Source organism: Diadema setosum, chromosome 7 (assembly GCF_964275005.1).
Source record: "Diadema setosum chromosome 7, eeDiaSeto1, whole genome shotgun sequence".
Classification (NCBI taxonomy): Eukaryota; Metazoa; Echinodermata; class Echinoidea; order Diadematoida; family Diadematidae; genus Diadema; species Diadema setosum.
Genome location: NC_092691.1, coordinates 38,738,306 through 38,759,644, shown reverse-complemented (window position 1 = coordinate 38,759,644; position 21,339 = coordinate 38,738,306). Strand labels below are relative to the sequence as shown.

General features: G+C 39.2%; 1 protein-coding gene across 1 annotated transcript in view; it reads right to left on the bottom strand.

The window, feature by feature from the left end:
• Nucleotides 1–20,804, bottom strand: part of LOC140231225 (uncharacterized) — a 45,587-nt gene extending 24,783 nt beyond the window's left edge. Inside the window, exons 1-2 of the mRNA XM_072311370.1 lie at nt 20,337–20,804; nt 2,334–2,385 (exon numbers count right to left, since the gene is read on the bottom strand). Coding sequence (XP_072167471.1) covers nt 2,334–2,385; nt 20,337–20,804 — 520 coding nt within the window. The remainder of the gene's footprint in view (nt 1–2,333; nt 2,386–20,336) is intronic.
• Nucleotides 20,805–21,339: the final 535 nt, after the last annotated feature.

Below are 21,339 nucleotides of genomic sequence, written 5' to 3'. Positions count from 1 at the left end.
CATTAACACATTCTGTCCATAATTAATGCCAACTTTCAAAGCAGTAGCACTATGCTTTCAAAAGTTATTAGAGTTGAAAGTGAAGGGTGTGGACAAGGTTTTTCAGAAATGAAAAAGGGATTCTAAAGACACACCTAATCACACTATTCTACCAAAAATGTTCGAGATAAACTGCTAAAAAAAAACACACTTTCCTGCCCGTTTTATGATACCAAATTTGACATAATGTAAAAGAAGACCCGCTCTTTCAGAAAATATGAAAAAGTCAAGTTCGGCTAGGTTGACCCATTTCACTTATTTTTAGTCCTCACGCAAAATCAGTGTGTGCGACTTTATGTTCGTTTTGAGGTGCACGGTCACATATAAGCATACATTCTGAGGTTTTATAATGATTATCATAGGATTATCATACAAAACCTTGAAATAAAATCCATGTATGTGTATATATATAATATAGGCATACATTCTGGGGTATTATGATGATTATCATAGGGCTATCTTACAAAAGCTTGAAATAAAATCCATGTACCTCTCCACCGCTCGCGATAATGCGAAATCGGCCAGTTTGTGGACGATTCGTATTCGTCGAACGATGCAGAATCATGACACTCTTCAGGATCTGTGTGATTCTCTACACTGTATAAGAGGTGAATAATAATATGCCACGTTGTGTTATCACACTCGCGCCACAAAGCGCGAAGAAATACGAACCATGGCACAGATTTTAATTTCACTCCATGTTAATATCAAGAGTCAAAGTTTAGGGCTTCTTAACTGCGATCGACGTAACGGAGCCAAACCTTATCTGCACCCACTTTCCAGGCTCATTCATTTCCCTCTGTACTTTGGAGAAGATAAGATAGATACGTGCAGGCAGGAATAATGTGAGTGAAATGGGTAAAGCCCCTTCGCACACATCGGTACATCCGTTTCGCTGCGAGTCGTATTCGGTAATACAACTCGACACGACGCCTTAACCTGGTAATGAAATAGGCATTGCTGGGAGATAAGCCCCGTTCAGAGGATCAAGATGCTCGACCTACCTACCATAAGAGCGTCTAATTTAGACAGAAGAGATTTCTAAATTGGGTTTGAAGAGGATGGCCTCTTACTGGACGATAGAAATCAGGCAGTGACGCGTAAATTCCCGAAAAATGAGATGTCTTGTTCCAAAGATAAATGCGATCTCCATGCGTTGTTCAGGGTAACGCCCGCAGGAGGACACGCACGAAATCCCGAACGTCATTTTTTTTTTCCGTCAAGCTAAGGATGAACTCGCTGAACGATTCCCTATTTTTCTCGCAAGTGGAATATTAGTACAAAGTCTATGACAACACCATTCTATGGACCTGCGGATGACAAGATATTTTGGAAACAACGTTTGAAGCTTGACTAAATCCTGCTTTAGTTTTACCTACCAATGTCTATATTTTGGCGTTGAATAACGAAATGCTAAGTCAGCCAACTTTCCATGATATCTCAAAGATGTCGGATTTTCACACCCGTACATAAATATATGACGTCAAACAATAATGGAGGTCAGGACAAAGATAGTAATTACGGCGGGATGAGGCATCGCCAATGTTGGTTTTACTGATATTCTTTGATAGGTGACGTATAGAGGAAACGAAAGTTCAATAAGATTTGGTTTACATTTTATTGCATATACATTACAAAAACCTACACAAGCCTTTCTCGAAACTGTGTGGCACTGACAATGCTCAGAGGCAGCCTTGTTTGTTTGTTTGTTTGTTTGTTTGTTTGTTTGTTTGTTTGTTTGTTTGTTTATGTGTCCATTTCCATCTGAGAAGATGGCTTGATAGCCCATATTCAGCTATGCTAAGCTGGTCTTCCATGGGGTCCAGTTGGATGTGGGGTGGGACCACTTCACCGGGTTAAACACCCTGCTCTTTGCGATGAATGAATGAAGCGGGATCTTTTACGTGCATGAGTTGTGACTCTCTCATACACGGGACCTCCATTTTATGTCCTATCCGAGGGACAGAGTGTTTTGCCTCTTGCTATAGAGGGGACGATATGATTACAAACAACATTGCTCAGTCCAGCTCCTCAGGCACTGTTAGGATCGTGAGGCAGACGAGCTACCGACTGAGCCAACTCACCGCCTTGAAGAACAATCGCACTTTTTACACTACTAAAATCAAACACATGAATCAATTAAACAAGTGGATAAAAAAGTCCTTTTATCTTCACTAACCTTCGTCATTACCGACCTTTTCAGTTTATTTACTGACTTTTTCATTTTAAGTCACAGGGAACACACATGCACTCCCAGACACTTGACGGCCCGAAGAATTTTAAGATCATCTTACCACTGGGGCATCCCTCATTCGTCCAGTTACACACGTTTGCAATGGAGGAGAGCTGGGCAAAATAGACAGAAAAGAAAAAGGAAAAATATTACAAACATATCTGAAACGGTGTCGGACTACATCATGTCTATTGTGCTAACGATCTTACAAATTGTGTGTGAACTTAGGAAAATGGATACGTTCAGCCTGAAAGAGAGATGTCTTCCCTTCGGCAATATGATATTACCACTTGTGAAATAGAAGTCCGTCTCCCGCAGGATATGTGCATAGGATGCCAACAAATTGATTGATATAGAGTTGCCAAGACATTTGGACAAACATGTAATGCCAGGATAGTTTTCTTGTCAATAGATCACTCTGACACTTCTGCTCTTATAAAGGTTAGCATACAGTGAGAGAGAGAGAGAGAGAGAGAGAGAGAGAAATTCAGAAAGGGAGACACTCTTTCATGGATACGAATTCATGAAAAGAGAGCTCTACAATGCTAAATGTTGAAGACAATTATAAATCAAACTAACAAACAAACAAACAAAATGCTTAAAAGGATGAAATAGTGATGAAATTAATTCGTAGTCGCTGCTGCCGTTTATTATGGGCCTCCTGTTGGTGTTATCAAAGTGTTAAACGTTACTTTTCAACACTATATACATTTTCCAAATTCGTGACTGTGCCCACAAAACCAATTATTATATCATAATCATCATTATCATGGGCCTTATGTAAGTGTTGATCGAATTGATATAAATATGCATGTATGTATGAGTGTGTGTGTATGCGTGTGTGTATGTGTGTTTTTGTACGTTCATTCGTGTTTCATCATATTTGAATATGGTAGATTTAAGGTTTACCGCAGGAACTGTTTGCAGCAATGCCTCACATTTCACTTCAAAATACATGATATAATTATGAACTACATGTGAGAACCTACGTTGCGCACTAACTCGCTCAAGAAATTTTAGACACAATGCAACTGCAAATATTAAAGAGGAACTTACACCAAAACCATGAATTCAGTGTATTTCAAGATATTGGAAGGATAAATTTAAATTCAAATTCAAATTTACATTCAAATCTGAATTGATTGCTTGGAAAATTATTTCATTAAAGCTGGCGTCATGCGGGTTCCGAAATAGGAACATAATACGGATATCGAATATTCAATTTCGCGCGGAGTTCGTTCTGAACCTAGTTAATAGCTGATCAATTATACCCAGAGCAAGTACGGCTTTTTGCTGTAGCAGCCCGAGAAACTCTACCAGCAGTAATACCAAGGAGGTACTAGCTCATTGTTTGTACGATGTAGTGAAGATGTCCTCACGAATAAGACGATGTTTATACGATCAGAGCCGAACTGGAACATTTCCTTTATCATGTGTCCATGGATGCTCAACTTCGGAACAGTAAGACGGGGCTTGCGTTTAACTAGTCTGGCTTCCAGACCCTCTGACCATACTATTTCGCTATCCATGATATTGACGCCCTCAACGTTGAAAACTAGTATAGTTTAAGTTGATTTTCTCGCGCAGCCTTTGCCTACGGCAAAGGCGGCGACTTCGTCGCCGCGGAGTCCAGTTGGCAAAGGGTCTGGAAACCAGACTAGCGTTTAACCAAAGACGCTTAACTAATAAGACACGAAAGTGCGCGCTAATCCTGTACAAAACAAGTGGACAGCGCGCGGTCCTCATGCGTATTACGCACGTCACCTGAGACGCGCTGTCTTGACACTTGATAAACAACAGCAGCGGCTTCTAGGACAGCGCGTCTCAGGTGATGGGCGTCTTTGCCTGAGACGCGCTGTCTTTGAAGATGTTGTTGTTTATCAAGCGTCTTTGATTGTGAGATCATGTTGTTGCCAAATTTTTACCTCCACGAAATAATCCTTATTACTTTAAAATCCCGTTCTTCAAAATAATACCCTTAATCGAAAAAAAGCTACGACTATAATTTTTAAATCTTTTTAAGATAATAAAAATACCACTGTCTTTGGAAATGAATGATGTTTCTAGGTGTACTGAGTTTGTACATAGCTCTCTTTTGTATCGTCAGGTAGGGTTAGCCATTTTGTGTCCATTGTTATCGCGCGCCTTCGTATCTTGTTATCTCTACTATCTTTGGTTTAACTCATCCTTAGCAGCGCGCAGGCTGAATTGCGGACCGTTTTTTTTTTCTTCTTCTTCTTTTTTGTTGTTGCAGTTTGAACACATAGAAATGTGCATGAAGCTCAATAAAAGATAAATACCATGAAAAGATCTTTAAAAATTCATCTTAGATATTGCGCAATAATACATGTGGTGAGCCTTTACTGAAGGGGAGTTTTTGGGGGAAAATAGACAATCCGTTTGTGATGCATGACATTGTATAATGCTTTGGTTAGGGTTTATCAAGGTTTTTATCGATACAGAATATAAGGTAATGTCCAGTGGTTTCATAAAAATGCTTACCCAGTTGCGCTTTCATTTCAAAATTTCAAATAATCATACCGGGTGAGGTGTACGCGCTGTGACGTATAAGGATCACAGTAGTTGACAAACTGGTTGATTGACGAAGTTCTCTCGAGCGACATGTCCATGTAGGCACTGCATTCATTGATTAATGTTTGTAATTGCGCCACGCAATCATCTGGAGGTCTCCTTTTTAATCAACATGCTATAGCTTCTGAATCGTTTTCTTGCAGCATTCATTTTTTTTACTGTATAATAGCGGCTTATCGGAGTATCCAAATGAAATATCACAAATTCACAACTTACGAACAGCTTGTAAACGAACCAGGAGCTTCATTGATTTTTTTATTTTGTCGAAATCGATATTTAAACAGAGGAAAGTAATATTGTACACTTTTTGCTACGAAGATTATCATAATAACTGTGATTTATTAAGCGTATGATAATTGATCATTCTTCATTTTCTTTGTACCTTTTTGCGGTCTACGTGAGAGGGAGAAAAAAAAAATGTGTATCTTCGAAAGACCCGACATTCGCTAGCAATATCGACCTAATTTTTGTGACGTCAAAATGTTGAACACGCTCTCTGCCACCTAACTGCGCTGTCACACACACATACACACACACACACACACACACACACGCACATCACACACACGCACATCGTATTTATATTATATATATATATATATATATATATATATATATATAATTATATATGTATAATTTATATACATGTTTACTAAAGGTAATATCAGACAGACACATAGAGAGGGGAGGGGTAACGTATACACCGCAGGCTAATTAAATAGCACAAGCTTTGCATCTATCAAATTTAGGTACGAAGAAACATCTTTGATTTCCATACTGTGATTGAGTACACACAATATAGGCCTGAAGCATCATTTTTTTTTTCTGCCAGCCCCAAAACCAGATATAAGTGCGTGAATTCAGCATCTACTAGGTAAACACACACACACTCACACACTCACACACACAAACACACACACACATACACACACACACATACACACACACACACACACACACACACACACACACACACAAGCAAGCACACCTGTGATATAAAACGTAGTAAGCTCAAAGCAAAATGTCTGAATAAGAGGCCTGTTTCATAAAAAACGAAGTGTTGCAATTCATAGTTTCCCTCTGGGGAAAGACAAGCGTTTTCTGGCGGAAATTGTTTGACAGTGACAGATTGTATATGAATAGTACACATCAGATTGTTCCCTGCGTCGGAAGTGGTCATGTAAGATTCATGGTTTCTACAGCGTTGATTAAGGTAAAAATACACGACTCAAAGGGATTCGAGTTTACACCTTAATTTCTGGTGATCCGAAGCTGCCTGCCCGCTTGTTGCGTTGTTCGATGGCAATAAAGAAAAGCACCAACAAACACTGTCCGAAGTTCCGTAGACTCTCTTGGTGGACTTGTTGGCAAAGGTGCTTGATTACTGGTACAGTGTATTTCCAAATGCTTTACAGCAGCTGCACCATCTACTCAGTAATCCGAATGCTGGCGCCTCTGTCTCAGTGGAGAGCCTAATACAGTGCATTTCCCTTCATATTGTTAGCAAGCGGGTTTTATGCCTGTGCATATTATATGTGTACAAAAGTTGACGATCTCAGTACGCTCCTTTGACAGTATAAGAACTCTATGCAACGTATCCCTGTGATCATAATAGGTATATATGCACTGTAAAATAATGTATAAACATAATCATGAGTAAATTTATGCACGATGATAGGAGTTACATAATTTCTCAATCATCGTACGTTTCTCAAAGTACAATAGAATAAGGTCTCCTTGCAGCTACTCAATACTGAGACACAGCGCGAGTTTTCCCCACTCCTCTTGCATAATGCATATCTGTACCTCCAGAGACAGGAGAAGAAATTCATTTTCCCCACACAGATTCTCTTTAATTTACCCTCGATTCGACTATTTTTATCAAACCTGATCATTATAGATGTGTTACATCGGGGTCATATCCCACGAGACCGACACTCACGAGTTATACGGCCCACGAGCACAACATTAAAAAAAGCAAGCAAACAAACAAACAAATCCTTGAGTCACACAGCCCACGAGTCATACAGTCTATGAGTCATGCAGCCCATGAGCTCAACACTAGGCAAATAAGGTCCATGAGTCAAAGGAGGTGCTACCTCCCTAATGAGTCCGACACTAGGTAAACAATTAAGGCCCACGAGTCCGACACTAGATAAGAAAGGCCAAGGAGACCGACAATGCTTATATTTAGCCCCCTGATGTAATGTCGGTCTGGCTCGTGTCAGACTCGTGGGCCTTTTTTTTTTTTCGTTGAGTGTCGGACTCATTGGCCTTGTTTGCCTACTGTCGGACTCTCGGGCCTTACTTGCGTTGTGTCGAGCTCGTGTAGGCTGTTTGACCGCGACGGTGAGTTGTATGCCTTGTCGGACTCGTGACGTGCACCCGTTGCAGCGACGCTCCTCTGTGCAGATAATGTTTGTATAGAGCAAAAGCAGATACGGAGGCTGCAAGATGTCATAAAAACTTATATTGATGACAATAGAAGCTAACAATGATGTCCGAATAGATGTTGTTTTACCACCAAATGTCAGTGTAATTGGCCTCTTCCCCCTCCTTCTTGGATGGATGTCATAAAACACATTGTGTATATTCAATAGCAGATATTATGGAAATTGATGTAACAGCTTTGATGTAGCTCACAATGAGAGTGCGACGTTGGTTTCAGTTGAGCCATGATAGGAACGACAGTTAGTTGTATGTGGTTCTTGAATACTTATCTTATTATGTTGTTAAGTCTAAAAGGAACGACAAAATGTTTTAACTATGATCCAATTTGAATGTTAGATCTGGTCTGTATTAACAAAATGCGTTAGATCAGAAAGCCGAGAAAGGAAAGTCAGTTACTAGTAGTGGACCATGGCAGACCAGATGGTATGCAGGAGAAGGCCTCTCTCAGCATATCTGAATTATGTATGGTGTGTTGATATTGGTCCCAAAACCTGCCCATCATATTCACAGTCACAAACCCACGTATCATAACTTCCTCGTCGTCATGGCAACGCGTAGAGATCATGTTCAGTGCCCTTCGTGCATGACTGCTACGAGTGAGTGGACTTCACTCCTCGCTTCCGAGGCTCCGGAGGGCTGCGGGGGAAAATTGAGTCGGGACCTCTATTTCTCTTGACCCTGTACGTGTCCCGCAACAGTTCTAGCTCCCGAATGTTAAACCTGGCTGTATGCAGCTTCAGCAAAATGTCTTGTTTTATCTAATTTACACAAACAAAATCATGGTTTGACTTTACAAAGAGAGTTACAGAGGACATACTTATACGTACCCTTAAAGGGGTATATCTCACTGAGCGGCGAATGCTTACGAACGTTGCGAATTTTGGATTCGCCAATTTTCTGACGAATGTTGGCGAAAATTACAGACATTAAGCGACTTTTGGCGATTTTTAACAACAACTAGCATAATTTGAGCGAATGTTTCTGAAAGTGTATGCAAAAGTTAGTTGGCCACTATTAGCGACCGTAATCAAATGTTAGCGACGGTTTTTGCTGAGATAAGCAGCTATTTGCCACTATAAATTGTAAACGTTTGGGAACTTCTGCTTGTAAGATTTGCTTGTAAGATTTACTAACTCCTGGAAAAGTCCCAAGCGAATCTATGAACCCAACCCCATACAAAGGGTGAGCAAACCTTCTCCATCATTCCAATTTCTTCTGACTGTAATCGAAGAATATTTTCAAAATGGATTTCCAGAATCCGAAATGAAGTTCTGCCACGAAGCGGCCCTCCGTGCTGCCCTTGAAGAACCGCTTTGCCTAGCTCCTGCTGCTAAAAGATGAGGAAAAATAACAGAAAAGACGAAGTACGAGGAAAAGAAATCCTGTTTGGGCCAGAGAGTGGTTGCTGCAGAGAACAGACTTCGGTTAATTATGAAAGGCTCCTGCAGCAACTACATGATCTTGACCTACAGCAAAATTTCTCTCAATGGGTAGATTTTATACCGTAACCATAATTATGGTCACGTGTCGGTAGCATTTTGACGAAGCAGAAGAACTTCAGCGAAACCGTCTTAAACCATTTGCAAAGACTGTCTTGCAAACGCTTGCAACTGTTTTCTGAAAATGTTCAAAATTTATTTGCGATAAGAAAAACTGTTTGCGACAAGGAAATGTGTTTGCGAATTTTCTTGCGACTTTTAACGATCCTTTTGCAACCTTTTACGAACCCTGGCGAAATCCCAAAGTCGCTAAGTTCACAAGCATCAGCCTTTCCGTGAGATACCCCTTTAGCTGAAGACATGGACACGAGAAAGACAGATGAAGGGATAGAGGAAATAGAAAACGCGAAAAAAAAAACACAATTAGTTTACGAAGTGAGAGGATCTGTGTAACAGTTTGTAAGGTAGGTATGGGTCTTCCTTTTGGTTTTCATTCGAGGCAAGAACTTTGGCTTCAGACACAGACGAATATTGCATACACGATTTCAATGTGTCGCGGAAATCTTTTGTCTTATGCCTCGAAGGCAAAAGTTACGAAAGATTACCCTGGATAGGTTTGTTGTGGTTGCTGTTGTTCTGGGTTTTTGTTTGTGTGTGCGTGCGTGCATGTGTGTGCTGTAATGACTGACAATCTGCACCTACTGTAGTAAAGAAACAATAGGAAACACTGGTCCATTGATAATAAGCTCTAATCTGATCCGACTCAAAAGGGCGTTCTTGCAATTTGTTCGCTAAGCCACATGAATGGCAAAACAATTTGTCGAATTTGAAGTGACCATGTAGTATACCTAAAATGTTCTTATTTATATCTTGTTATATCTCCAATCGACAACTGCAGACATGTCCTTTGACATTCATGATGATTATATGTCAGGGATAGAAATTTCTGACAATTCTGCTTTGCCCCTTCCCACCTGCATTCATCCCTGTCTTGAAATCTCGCATCTAACACCAGCCTACTGACCTGCAATCTCTTTCAAGTTTCAAGGGGTCTAGGGCAATTACCCCCTTGGCAATTACCCCGGACCCTTCCCCTAGCCCTAATCCTAATCCTGAACCTAACCCTAACCCTAACCCTAACCCAAACTCCTAACCCTAAACCTAACCCTAATCGTTACTCTAACCTAACCATCAACCATTACTTAGCCGGGGGGTAATTGCCCTCTGGGGGTAATTGCTCGGATACGAGTTTGCAGACCTCTGTCTTTTATCTCAAGCAACTGTTTATATGTCAAATTCTTTAGTTCCAATCTCCCTCTTTGTCGCCAAAAGAGACAGAGCGAGAAAGCCTTTCAACGAAGCTAAATGTTATAGGTTTGTGAATTTGCAAAATCATATTTGCATTGTTGTATCTATTATTTACTGCTACAAAGCGATACGTAATTGACTTACCATTACAATTGTAACAAAACACGACTAATGATTATAGGATCATTAATATATCTCATCATTAAAGCGCCAAAACTCGTACGCATTATGACATTGCATATGAATCTTATACATCATTTTGTCTACTTACCAGTTATCGTAATACCAAGCTCCATGTAACCAAATTGCGCAGTTACTTTATTTACTGACAGTGTAAAAATTATCAGCTTACACTGAACACGAAGACGGGTTAAGATAACGAATTTGTAAGAAATCAAGAAAGATCTCGTAGTACTCGTTTGCTCTTACTCTGTCTAGCAAAGGGAAGCACATGACAAATCAAGAAAATCCGAGATATAAATGTTTTTAGATTTCTGTACTTTTAATGCTGGAGTTTTTGTTTTTTTGCGATAGTCGAATCACTCGTCCTACTGACGGATACAGGTCAGCACTGAACATTGCACAGATGTCAATACAAACATATACGACCTATGGGATACCCAATTGCTCATTTATAGCAATTACAGTACTACTTTTGGCGCATGTAACTTGCTTCCCTTCGACAAACTAAAACAGTACTCACTCAAACTTCAAACCTCCGTCACAGCAAGCGTGTTGCACAGGATATGTCCTCTGCACTCTGCGCCGGGTGTTGATTTTTACATCATCCCAGGAGCACCATCCTTTGGTGTGGGGAATGTTAATTGGATCCGCTAGTATGGTGGCTGGATTTACAGGAGCCACTCCGTGTTTGCTCACCTTACGACTCGAATAAATATCGGATGAGTAGAGGATGCTTAACCTAACTAACGCTATAACCAGCTTGTGGGAAGAGAGAAGGGGCGGAGCTATAACAAGAGGTCTGCATTGTGACTTAAAAAGAGGAAGTAGAAAGGGATATACAGTTGTGTTACTGTGAGACAAGATGTTATAAAACAAGGGTCGTGGTTCAATTTAGGATGAACATTTGGGTAAAAAAACACGGAAAAGATACGTCAAATACATTGTCAGAGCTGAACTAAGAATTTAACCTCTTTGTTTCTTTCTTGTCATTGACATTTCATGACGTTTATTCGATGACAATGTACATGAACTTTTAATTTCACAGGAACAGCAGCTCATTATTTCTTACAACAAATTCAGTTTATTTTCTTAGCCACCAAACGATTTCGCAGCACTACTCTACAAACGAGAATAGAGCCATCATCAATCCAATAGGAGAGAACACTATGTATGATTTTCCTGTTCAGTTTTTAATGGAAATTGAAAGGTTAAAACATGACACGGAATCTTAGAAGGGGACAAAATATTGGTTTCAAATGTTAAAAGTAAGCCGTTCCTCTCCGTTGCTTAAGTTCACAGGACGCTTATCTCGGAACTAGACAATTGCTATAATCTGTCTAGGAATAAAAAGAATGTATGAGCGTAGAATTCGGACAAGATTAATAACTGTGTCATTAAATAATTTCGCATACATCCTCCTCTAATGAGGACTAGAGATAATGTGGATAAAGAATGTATCTTCACAATGACCATGTCAATTTTGGGTTGTGCGTTGACCATCAAAGACTTGGAAATTACAGCCTCTCGTATAGCTAAGGATATCAGCATATGAAGTGTCACCGAAAGAATTGGCTTTATCCCCACATATCGCACTGGCTGGGCACACATATTCTTTCTGCAAAGTATCTAATGCTGCTAAAAAGAAGGAATGACAAATTAGGACACAGAAATCTAATCATCACCCATCGCTGCATGATTCGCGTGTTGACGTATCTTCTCTAAGTAACTTATAAAAACGGTCATTTGAAGACACAGAGAATTGTATACCTGCTGAAGTGTTGATGTTATTTGTTGCCAATTTAATGTGATTTCCGCAATTCATCATCCTTATTTCAGGAAAACAACATTAATGTGATCATGGCAGAAGTTTTAATGGAGATCATACATGTTTTCTTCTATTTACTGAATGAATTAACTCCATTGCAAAGTCAGAACAAGAAGGTCATTCAGGAAAGCCTACCTTGACACTCTGTTAGCACTTTGCAAGGTAAGAGAAAATAATGGATTCACTATACAGTTAGATTCTCCGATGCTCATTCAAGATAGATCAATGGATGTGAGTTATGATGTAACGTAATTCTTAACTCTTTAGAAACGCCGATGTGCTTACAAGTCATTTGAAATAAACCAGATTACAAACGTCTATGAACACTGGGAGTAAAATATATACATGTACATGTATACGGATGTAGGGATGTTTTCCCCCTCGGGGTAAAAAAAAAAAAAAAAAAAAAAAAAAAAAAAGGAAGGCCGTGTACGCCATGAACGTGGTGATTTTGGCCGTCGTAGAAACGTTAACATATCGACTACTGAGTAATCGTGTGAAGTATATCAGTACCACGACGGCAAGTCGATCACTGTTTACGTTAAACTCTTTATCGAGACATTGCACTTGATGTATTTCCTCCATGCAAGGTGGGTGGCTGGAGGCAAATCGTAAACAGAGATGCCCTTTGTGCGTTCCCTTTGAGAAGATGGTACGGAGGGAGGTTCATCTCACCTCCCAGTGATGATACCATCGTGTCACCTTGGCCCACTGCTTATCACCATCTCTTTTACGTTTGCACATATCCTTTAACTCGTGCAGGAATGAAGGTTGATAAGACATTTTACTTAAATTTGTACACGTATCCACTGGGTCTTAAACAGAAAATGTATCATTGGCAACTGTTGTCGTCTGTGTATGAGATTTCTCTTCCACATCTTTCTCCATGATAGGCAATGATATGTTATCGAGTCGAGAGATACAAACAAGTCAGAATGTTGCTTGCAAAGTATGCTCAAAATTTCAATTGAAAGATCTTCATCATAGGTCTGTAATGATTCTCCAAACCTATTTATGATTTCTCCTTCTCTGCGTCATGTCTTTTTTTCCAGATCTATTTCTTGGTCCGCCTTCAGTGTCATCCGTATTTCGAATGTATAACTTAACATACTGACATCAGTTGAGCATGCTCAACAATTCATGTGTTATGAGGAAAATATGACCTTAGTTAAAGGGAAAACCATTTACAAAGAAACAAAATAGGAAAGAAATAACATATAAAAACATGTTTCATTTTCTAAATGAAAGAAGATGCTTGACTTACCTCTTCGAGAAAGCAAGGGGAACAATAGTTATTATTTTAGATATGTGTGTGTTTGTACGTTTGTTTGTTTGTTTCTGAGAAGATGGCTGCATAGCCCATTATTCAGGTGCACTTGCTGGTCTTCCATGAGGGCCTAGTGTTTGTATACTGACAAGGGAATGTCTTTTTCATTAAAAAAATGCGTAAAGTCTCCTTATAATTTTTTGTTTTTGTATCGTGTCCTGGAGTGACGTCACAAACCGCTGCAGTCTCACAATCCAGCAATGAAAGAAAAGTCCTCCGCTGTCATATCTTGTCAGTCTAGTAGGTGTGCATCAAATTTCGTTGCGTATAAAGGCTTGGATATCAAGCAACTATCTCATTGTTACCAAAAAGTAGATACTGACGTGTGGGAGGTTTATTGTGAATGAGGAAAACAAGAAAGATTCTGAGTATGAGGGAAGTTTACTGATGTCAATTTATTTATTTTTTTCAAACAACCATAGTTATCTTCTTAATTTGTAATGGCGCAATGACCGGGCACCTTAGAATGATTATGTGTGCACGTGTTTTTACTGCTTGTATAAGGTTGAGTATTTTCGAAGAACCGAAGGTCCGTTTTATAATCTGAAATTGAAATAAGGTTTGTTATTTCGAAGGATCCATATCAAAATGAAATGGGGTTCGTTATCCCGAATGTTCCTTAGTACGCATCTTTTTAATTGTTTTAGGATGAACGAACTTTTATCCATTTTCGCATAAACGAACCTTAATTCATTCTTGGATTAACTGATCTTTGGAATAACGCCGCAAGTGTTCGGATTTATGAATTCTTCTTCATTTTTGCATTTAAAGCAAATATCTATAGGTATAGGAAATTTGTGCGTTTCGGAATAACGAACTTTCGGAGCAACGAACATCACCCATGTTGTATTTACTGCGACTTCCCACCTCACGTTGTATTATATCGCATGTGACGGGCAAGAATTTTTTTTTTCTGTTTTGTATAGTTTGTGTGTTAGTGAGAAGGCCCACCTGAACTACCTCTGTCCTGTAAGCTCAAAAAGAAAATCTCATTGGAAAGGCTAATTTCGGGAAAATACATTAATGGTACGCCATTTGTCGTTGTGCGGTTGAAATAAATCAAACGCTAATGACATGAATGGCAAACATTAACAAAAAAAATAAATAAATAAATAAACTCATGCTTTCATCACTAGGCGTATACACAACAATTAGTATACAATGTAATAGTGTGCAATGTAGTCACGTGTAGTATGTATTACGTAGAATCTACTTCAGAGTGGAGCGTGTTGAATTTGCTCAACTTTAATGAACATAAAAAGGACAATCTAGACTTAATAAGATTTGGTCCTTTTGAAGAAAAAAAAAAACATGTAGGCTACGCATCACTATTTCTGTGAAAACAGGTACACGTATACACTCAGCAAAAAAAAAAGAAAGAAAGAAAGAAAGTTTATACTTCATTTGGTTATATATTTATGTTATTATACAATGTTAAAGGTGATGTCAATTGGCTATCAACCTGGTAGATCAATAAAAAATGAAGTTTTTATACGTATGAGTGAACAAATTCGTTTTTCTCTTCCAAGGAACACAAGTAAGAATTGCAAATATGGCAAGTTCTCATTCATGCATACGTGCTTTTCCATTTATAACAATGAGAACCAAAGACAAATTTAACATTAGAAGAAACACAACTTAGTTTGCGAAAATTACCCACTGATCACTATCATGTCTTTGTATCCCCCGATAATAAAGAAAGAAAAAATAGATGTTTGAAGTTCGCCTGTTACAACTACATTGTATCTTTGAAGTTGGAGTTTAATGATATACATTCATGAACAATTTTTCAATTATTCGACATGTTGGCGATGATCTACAGGTAGTCAAATGTGGCTTGATCTATATCATGGTGTATAGGCGGTTTATAGTGACCTCGTCTACAGCCACTCTGTCTATTTTCCAGTTGGTCTACTGACAAGTCGTCTATTATCGATTCGTCTAATTCGTCTACAACGTGTTTTGTCTATATTGTCTAATAGTCACTTTGCCCACTACCCGTACTGTCTAATACCCAACTTGTCTAAGGAGCATTTCGTCTACTGAGCAATTGATCTAACAGCCAAGTCGTCTATACTCACAATGTCTACTTGTCATGTCGTCTAATATCCATTTCGCCTACTGCCACTTTGCCTACTCCCACCTCGTCTACAAGTCATCTCGTCTACATTCACTTTGTCTAGTTATCATATCGTCCAACCTTTAGTTCGTTTATACCCAACATGGTCTATACCCATCTGGTCTACACCCAACTGGTCTACACCCAACTGGTCTACACCCAACTGGTCTACACCCAACTGGTCTACACCCAACTGGTCTTTACCCAATTGGTCTACTCCCAACTGGTCTACTCCCATCTCGTCTACTCCCAACTCGTCTACTCCCAACTCGTCTACTCCCAACTCGTCTACTCCCATCTGGTCTACTCCCAACTCGTCTATACTCCCAACTCGTCTATGCCCAATATTGGTCTACTCCCAACTGGCATACTCTCAGCACTTTACCCAATTGCCCAAACTGATCATTCCCATCTGGTCATGCTAATAATGAATATAACACTTTGTCTAGTGTCCAGTCCATCTCACTGTCGATGTAAAAATAAAGGTGAATAGATGGAGTGTTGAAGTTTGGAAATATAAATGCTGCATGATTGCTTCTGATATAAATTACACATCCAGTACAAATGCAACACAGCAAGTTTTTCACACTGTGACATTATTTTTTTATAAAAAGTAATAACATTGTCAGAATTAGAACAAAAAGTTTAAACCCAATGGGGCACCAAGAGTGTTCCAGCTATTTCAATGGGAAAGGAAACTGGATGAAGTAGAATTAAGGAGTTTGGAGTAGACAAAAAAAACCCCTATATAACAAGTAGACCAGCTGGGTCCACCGCGGAGTAGACGAGTTGGGAGTAGACCAGTTGGGTGTAGACCAGTTGGGTGTAGACCAGTTGGGAGTAGACGAGTTGGGTGTAGACCAGTTGGGAGTAGACTAACTGGTTATTAGACTAATTGAGTATTAGACAAGGTGGATGTAGACTATTTGGCTATTAGACAAAATGAGCTGTAGACTATTTCATTCATGGACCTAATGATTAATAGACGAAATGGTCAATAGACATAATGGGTATTAGACGAAATGTGACTTAGACAAATTAGAGAAAATGGTTAGTAGACGAAATGACAATTAGACTAATTGGCATTTAGACAAAGTGGTTGGTAGACGATTTGGCAGTAGACAAAGCGAGTTTAGACGAGATGGCATTAGACTGGGTGAACAGTGGACAGTGTGGTTGTAGACGAGGTGCCAGTTTACCGTATAGGCGTACTCACATATTTTCCTAATTTAACTAGGGGATAGGTAATAATTATGATATTGACTGGCCTTGAGGGAGATGCCAGATAAATATTGCCCGCACTGAAAGAATATTGCCCTTGTCTTCGACTTGGGCAACATTCTTTCAGTTTGGGCAATATTTTCTGGTATCTCCCTCGAGGCCAGTCAATATTATATAAATGTCTTCTGTCAAATCCAGATTCAAATGACATTAGAAAAGAGGCAATATTTAAAAAAAAAATGGCAGAAAATTTTTTTTTTCAAATAAAAAGTATAGTACTTGGTTTTTAAATTTGTCTAATGAATTCTAAAATTCATCAGTGGAAAGAATGAAATACAGAAATTCTGTCCATTTTATGACTTTTGCTGCTACATTTGAAATTGAGTTGACAGAGAATTCTTATTTCCCCCTTTACTTCCCACCTTCTTTTTGTTTGAGGATATAAAGAGATTACAAGGTAATGAAAACTTATACTTGTCAGTCATTCGTGTCTTTTATTGGTCTAGCTTGGTCTTTTGTTATCGTTGCTATCTTGAAAGGCATTTGCAAATGAATGACAAAATGTCAATTTCTGAAATATTTTGTCACTTTCCTGCCTTGGAGGACAAAAACGAATGTGTTCACTCTCATATGCATAAGATATCTCTTTGTATTAACCTGCCAGGTTGCTAGCCAATTAGATAACCTTTCATATGCAGATATGGTATATGACACAAAAATTTTTTATCAAAATCTTCTATGAAAAATATGTACTGAAAAAGCATTTACTTCTTCTTTTTTTCTTTTTGTCGAGGGTAAAACATAACTAGTACTTCCATAATCTCACCATCACAAAGATGTGCATATGAACCAACTCTGAATTGACTGCTGTCACGCTCAGTGACGTTACTTCCTTTGAAAACAACTTACCAGTAATTCTCCAGTGGCATACCTCATAATATTGCTATGAACTCTGACTATACTCGCATCGTGCGGAAACATTTCGGTTAGCAACGTGTACCGTCAAGGTCATACCCTTGGATGATAACATGAACCAGTCTTCAGAAAACATTTCCTCGATAAATCTCTCTCTTTTTTTTTTTCAAACTATTTCAAGCTTCTATCCACAACCTTTCCTTCATCCTCAGCTGCGATTGTTTCCTGCGAGTCGTTTCCCGAACAACCTATCCCAGACAAGCCGGTCCTTTCTTCATGACCCCAGTTCGGATGAGATGGGTTATAAGGTTCAAAGGTGAGATGAGAATAACGGTAACTTTGGTAGGCACAGACCGGAAACATAAAACATTCATTGAGGTAGAAAGGAGCGAGAGAGAGAAGGAGGAGGGGTGGGAGGAAAGAGGGAGAGGAAAAGTGAAGGAGAGGGAAGGGAGGTGGTGTTGTTGGGATGTTCCTACGCGATGTCTTTCTCGTGTTTTGTTTTGTTTGTTTTGTTTTGTTTTTCATTAGAGGAAGTATGTCTTATATTTGTATCCCTGTGCGTTCACCCCCTCGCCTTTTACAGATGCCAATATTGATAAATTATTAACGATGACTTATCATGTGGGGGAAAAGTATTTGTCTGAAAGAGAAAAAGGAAAGTGTATAACTCAACGAGAATTTTGCTTTTTAACAGTATTGAAATAACTCGTTAATAACATCTTGTAATCAATTTTACCAGAATGAGATGCCAAGTAAATTTCGCTTTGATATGTTGTCTCAATGACGTGCGAGAATATTATTGGACAGGATTTGGGTCATCAACTACGTATACCGCTTGTCGATGAAGAAAGATCTAGCTATACGTATGACTCGACGTTGCCTCGTCCTATTTGCTGTCACTGGCAATGGTCTAGGTAGAAGGTTAAAGTATCATCATACAGGTGGTCACGTTATCTCGTTGTCATGGAAACGCATATTCTTGATCGGCCTCATTCAGTAAACACAATTCGTTTCTCAAGTTTGCAGGACAACCCAATCGACAGCTTTGCTCTCATTGCAATCTAAACCCGCAACGGAAGAAAGGTGAATAAGATTACAAGGCACACTCGCTTGATATAATTTTGGACTGTGTTGTCTTTCTGTAGGCCTATTAACGTATCTCTTGAGAAAGAAGGTTCAGACTGGAATAATAGATAAATAAAACATGTTTTTTTTTTTCTTTTAATCAAACACCTAAATGCTTAAGCATCTACATCTGGATTTGATAGTAGAAGAACTCAGTCGAACATGACAGAGGTGAATGACCTTATTCTCGGTCTTCCGCCTCAGGAAGAAACAAAAAAAAAAGATGGAAACTGTAAACCACACGCGATATTCTTTTTCTTTCACATGCTTTTCTTTTTCACCGTTCATTTTATGCATGATGATAATTATTATGATTATTCGGTACCATTCTAAGTACTGTACTTCGCGATGTTGAGCTGACACATTGACCCTTTCCGTCAAAGGAAGACCCTTACATTCTTTTCTCTTTTTAGCATTATTTTTGTTGACTATTTACATAAAAGCCTCGTTTTCTGTACATTGGAGCAAGATAAACTGTATGAGTATTCACATTTCTAGCAACATTTTGTAGTCTTTGAGATTGGTCTTCGCAAAATTGGCGGAGATTCGTACATTAAAAGATGTAACAGGGATAAGAAAAATAGAAAAACAGACTCGTTATATGGAAAGAAAGGAACTTATGGGAAGAGACGAGTCCATGTTTGTATGAACATCTCAATTCACCTCTAATAAAGTTTGTCCCTTTATAACATTTCTACCAAATGTAGTTGAAACAATATAAAAAGCACCTGGTGGGGTCGCTTGCGATTTCGAAAACGTGAATTAAAGGACAAGTTCACCTTCATAAACATAAGGATTGAGAGAATGTAGCAATATTAGTAGAACACATCATTGAAAGTTTGAGGAAAATCGGACAATCCGTTCAAAAGTTATGCATTTTTGAAGTTTTTGTGCAGTAACCGCTGGATGAGAAGACTACTGCAATGTGTGAATAACTTAGATGTCACATGCGTACAACAATATAAGGAAAATATAAAGAGAAGTACACATTCCCCCGACTCGTTATCGACAAATGTTATGGGTAATATTATTCCCCCTGCCTTTAGAAAGAGGCAAGTTAAGTGCTCTTTTATTATGCGAAAAAAGTGAAATATGTTGAATTTTCTTTACATTTTCTTTATACTGTTGTACGCATATGACTCACAAGCTGTAGTAGTCTCCTCATCCAGCGGTTCCAACACAAAAATTTTAAAAATTCATAACTTTTGCATCGATTGTCCAATTTTCCTCAAACTTTCACTGATGTGTTCTACTAATATTGTTGCATTCTCTCAATCCTTATGCTTATGAAGGTGAACTTGTCCTTTAATGTCAATATAGGAAATTAATGTACGTTATTGGATTTTATTTTATGTTACTTTATTTCATTTTACTACAAACTGTACTTTATCGTATGTTTTATCTAATATAGCATCATAGTGCTTAGTGCTCTTTCATTTTGATTTTTATCATTACCCAGCTTAATTTTATAACTTTTAATAGTTTAACTATAATTGCCATATTTATACATAATACCTGACTGGCCTGATAGAATATCGTAGAAGCCCGAAACTCACCGGTATGGAAATGGGAATAGTGGCAAGTACGTGGCTTCTCCCTTCATCCGACCGTCCGACATCTCTTTTAGAACGACTGTTCTCCGACTTCCCAGCTTCCTTTTCTTGGTTAGAGTGGTCCTTCCGTAATGCGAGTTCGATGATCCTTTTATTCCCATCAAAGTTCTTTGACATATCATCAGTATCGAACAGCCCTTCTATCGCGCGCCGTGCATTTCCGGTACCATTACGCACCGCGTCGTGGTTGGCGTCACTGCTGTGCAGACTTTGGTGTAAGGTCGCGGTGCCCTGAACAAGTGCACGGCCAGGAGCATCGGGGATGCATTTCTCGGTGTCGCGCAAATGGGAAACATAGCCGAAAACCAGCATGAACATAGCCATTGTAAATAGACAAAGAAAAGCGAATGCAGTGTAGAGAATTTTGATATGAAGTGCACACGGACACACATTCTGACTGGCCTTCGCCATACTGAATCACTTGGTTTCAGCGGAGGAGACTTGGGCAACACCTCTGTTTCTGAAAGTGATCTGCGTTCCACGGAAGACAGAACCAGCACTCTGAAAACAGATGAGCTCTTTCTCATTTTTTAAAGTGGTCGCTGGATGCAAAGCGGAGCGACCTATTGGGAGAGGAGGGAAAAGAAGGGAGAGGTAGGGAGGGTGGGGAAAACTGGGGAAGGGGTGAATATCGACGTGGATTGGGAAGTGTTTGGGGTAGAAGGTGGGCTAGAGGGGTGAGGGGGGCAGGGGATGGCTTTAGGAGGGATCAGGTGGGATGTTGAGGGAGAAGAAACAGGGGTAAAGTGGCTGGGGAGGGTGGGAGGGAGACTGGCCCGTGGAAATGGGAAGGGGAAGGAAGGAATTCGGGTAAGGAAAGCTTGAAAATGCTTTATTGATGTTACATTGATATTGATAACGCAGATATTGAGTTTTTGGTAAAATGTTAACGAAATAAATCTCTTATGATATGGTTTTCATAGCAGATATTGACCTTCGTTATAAA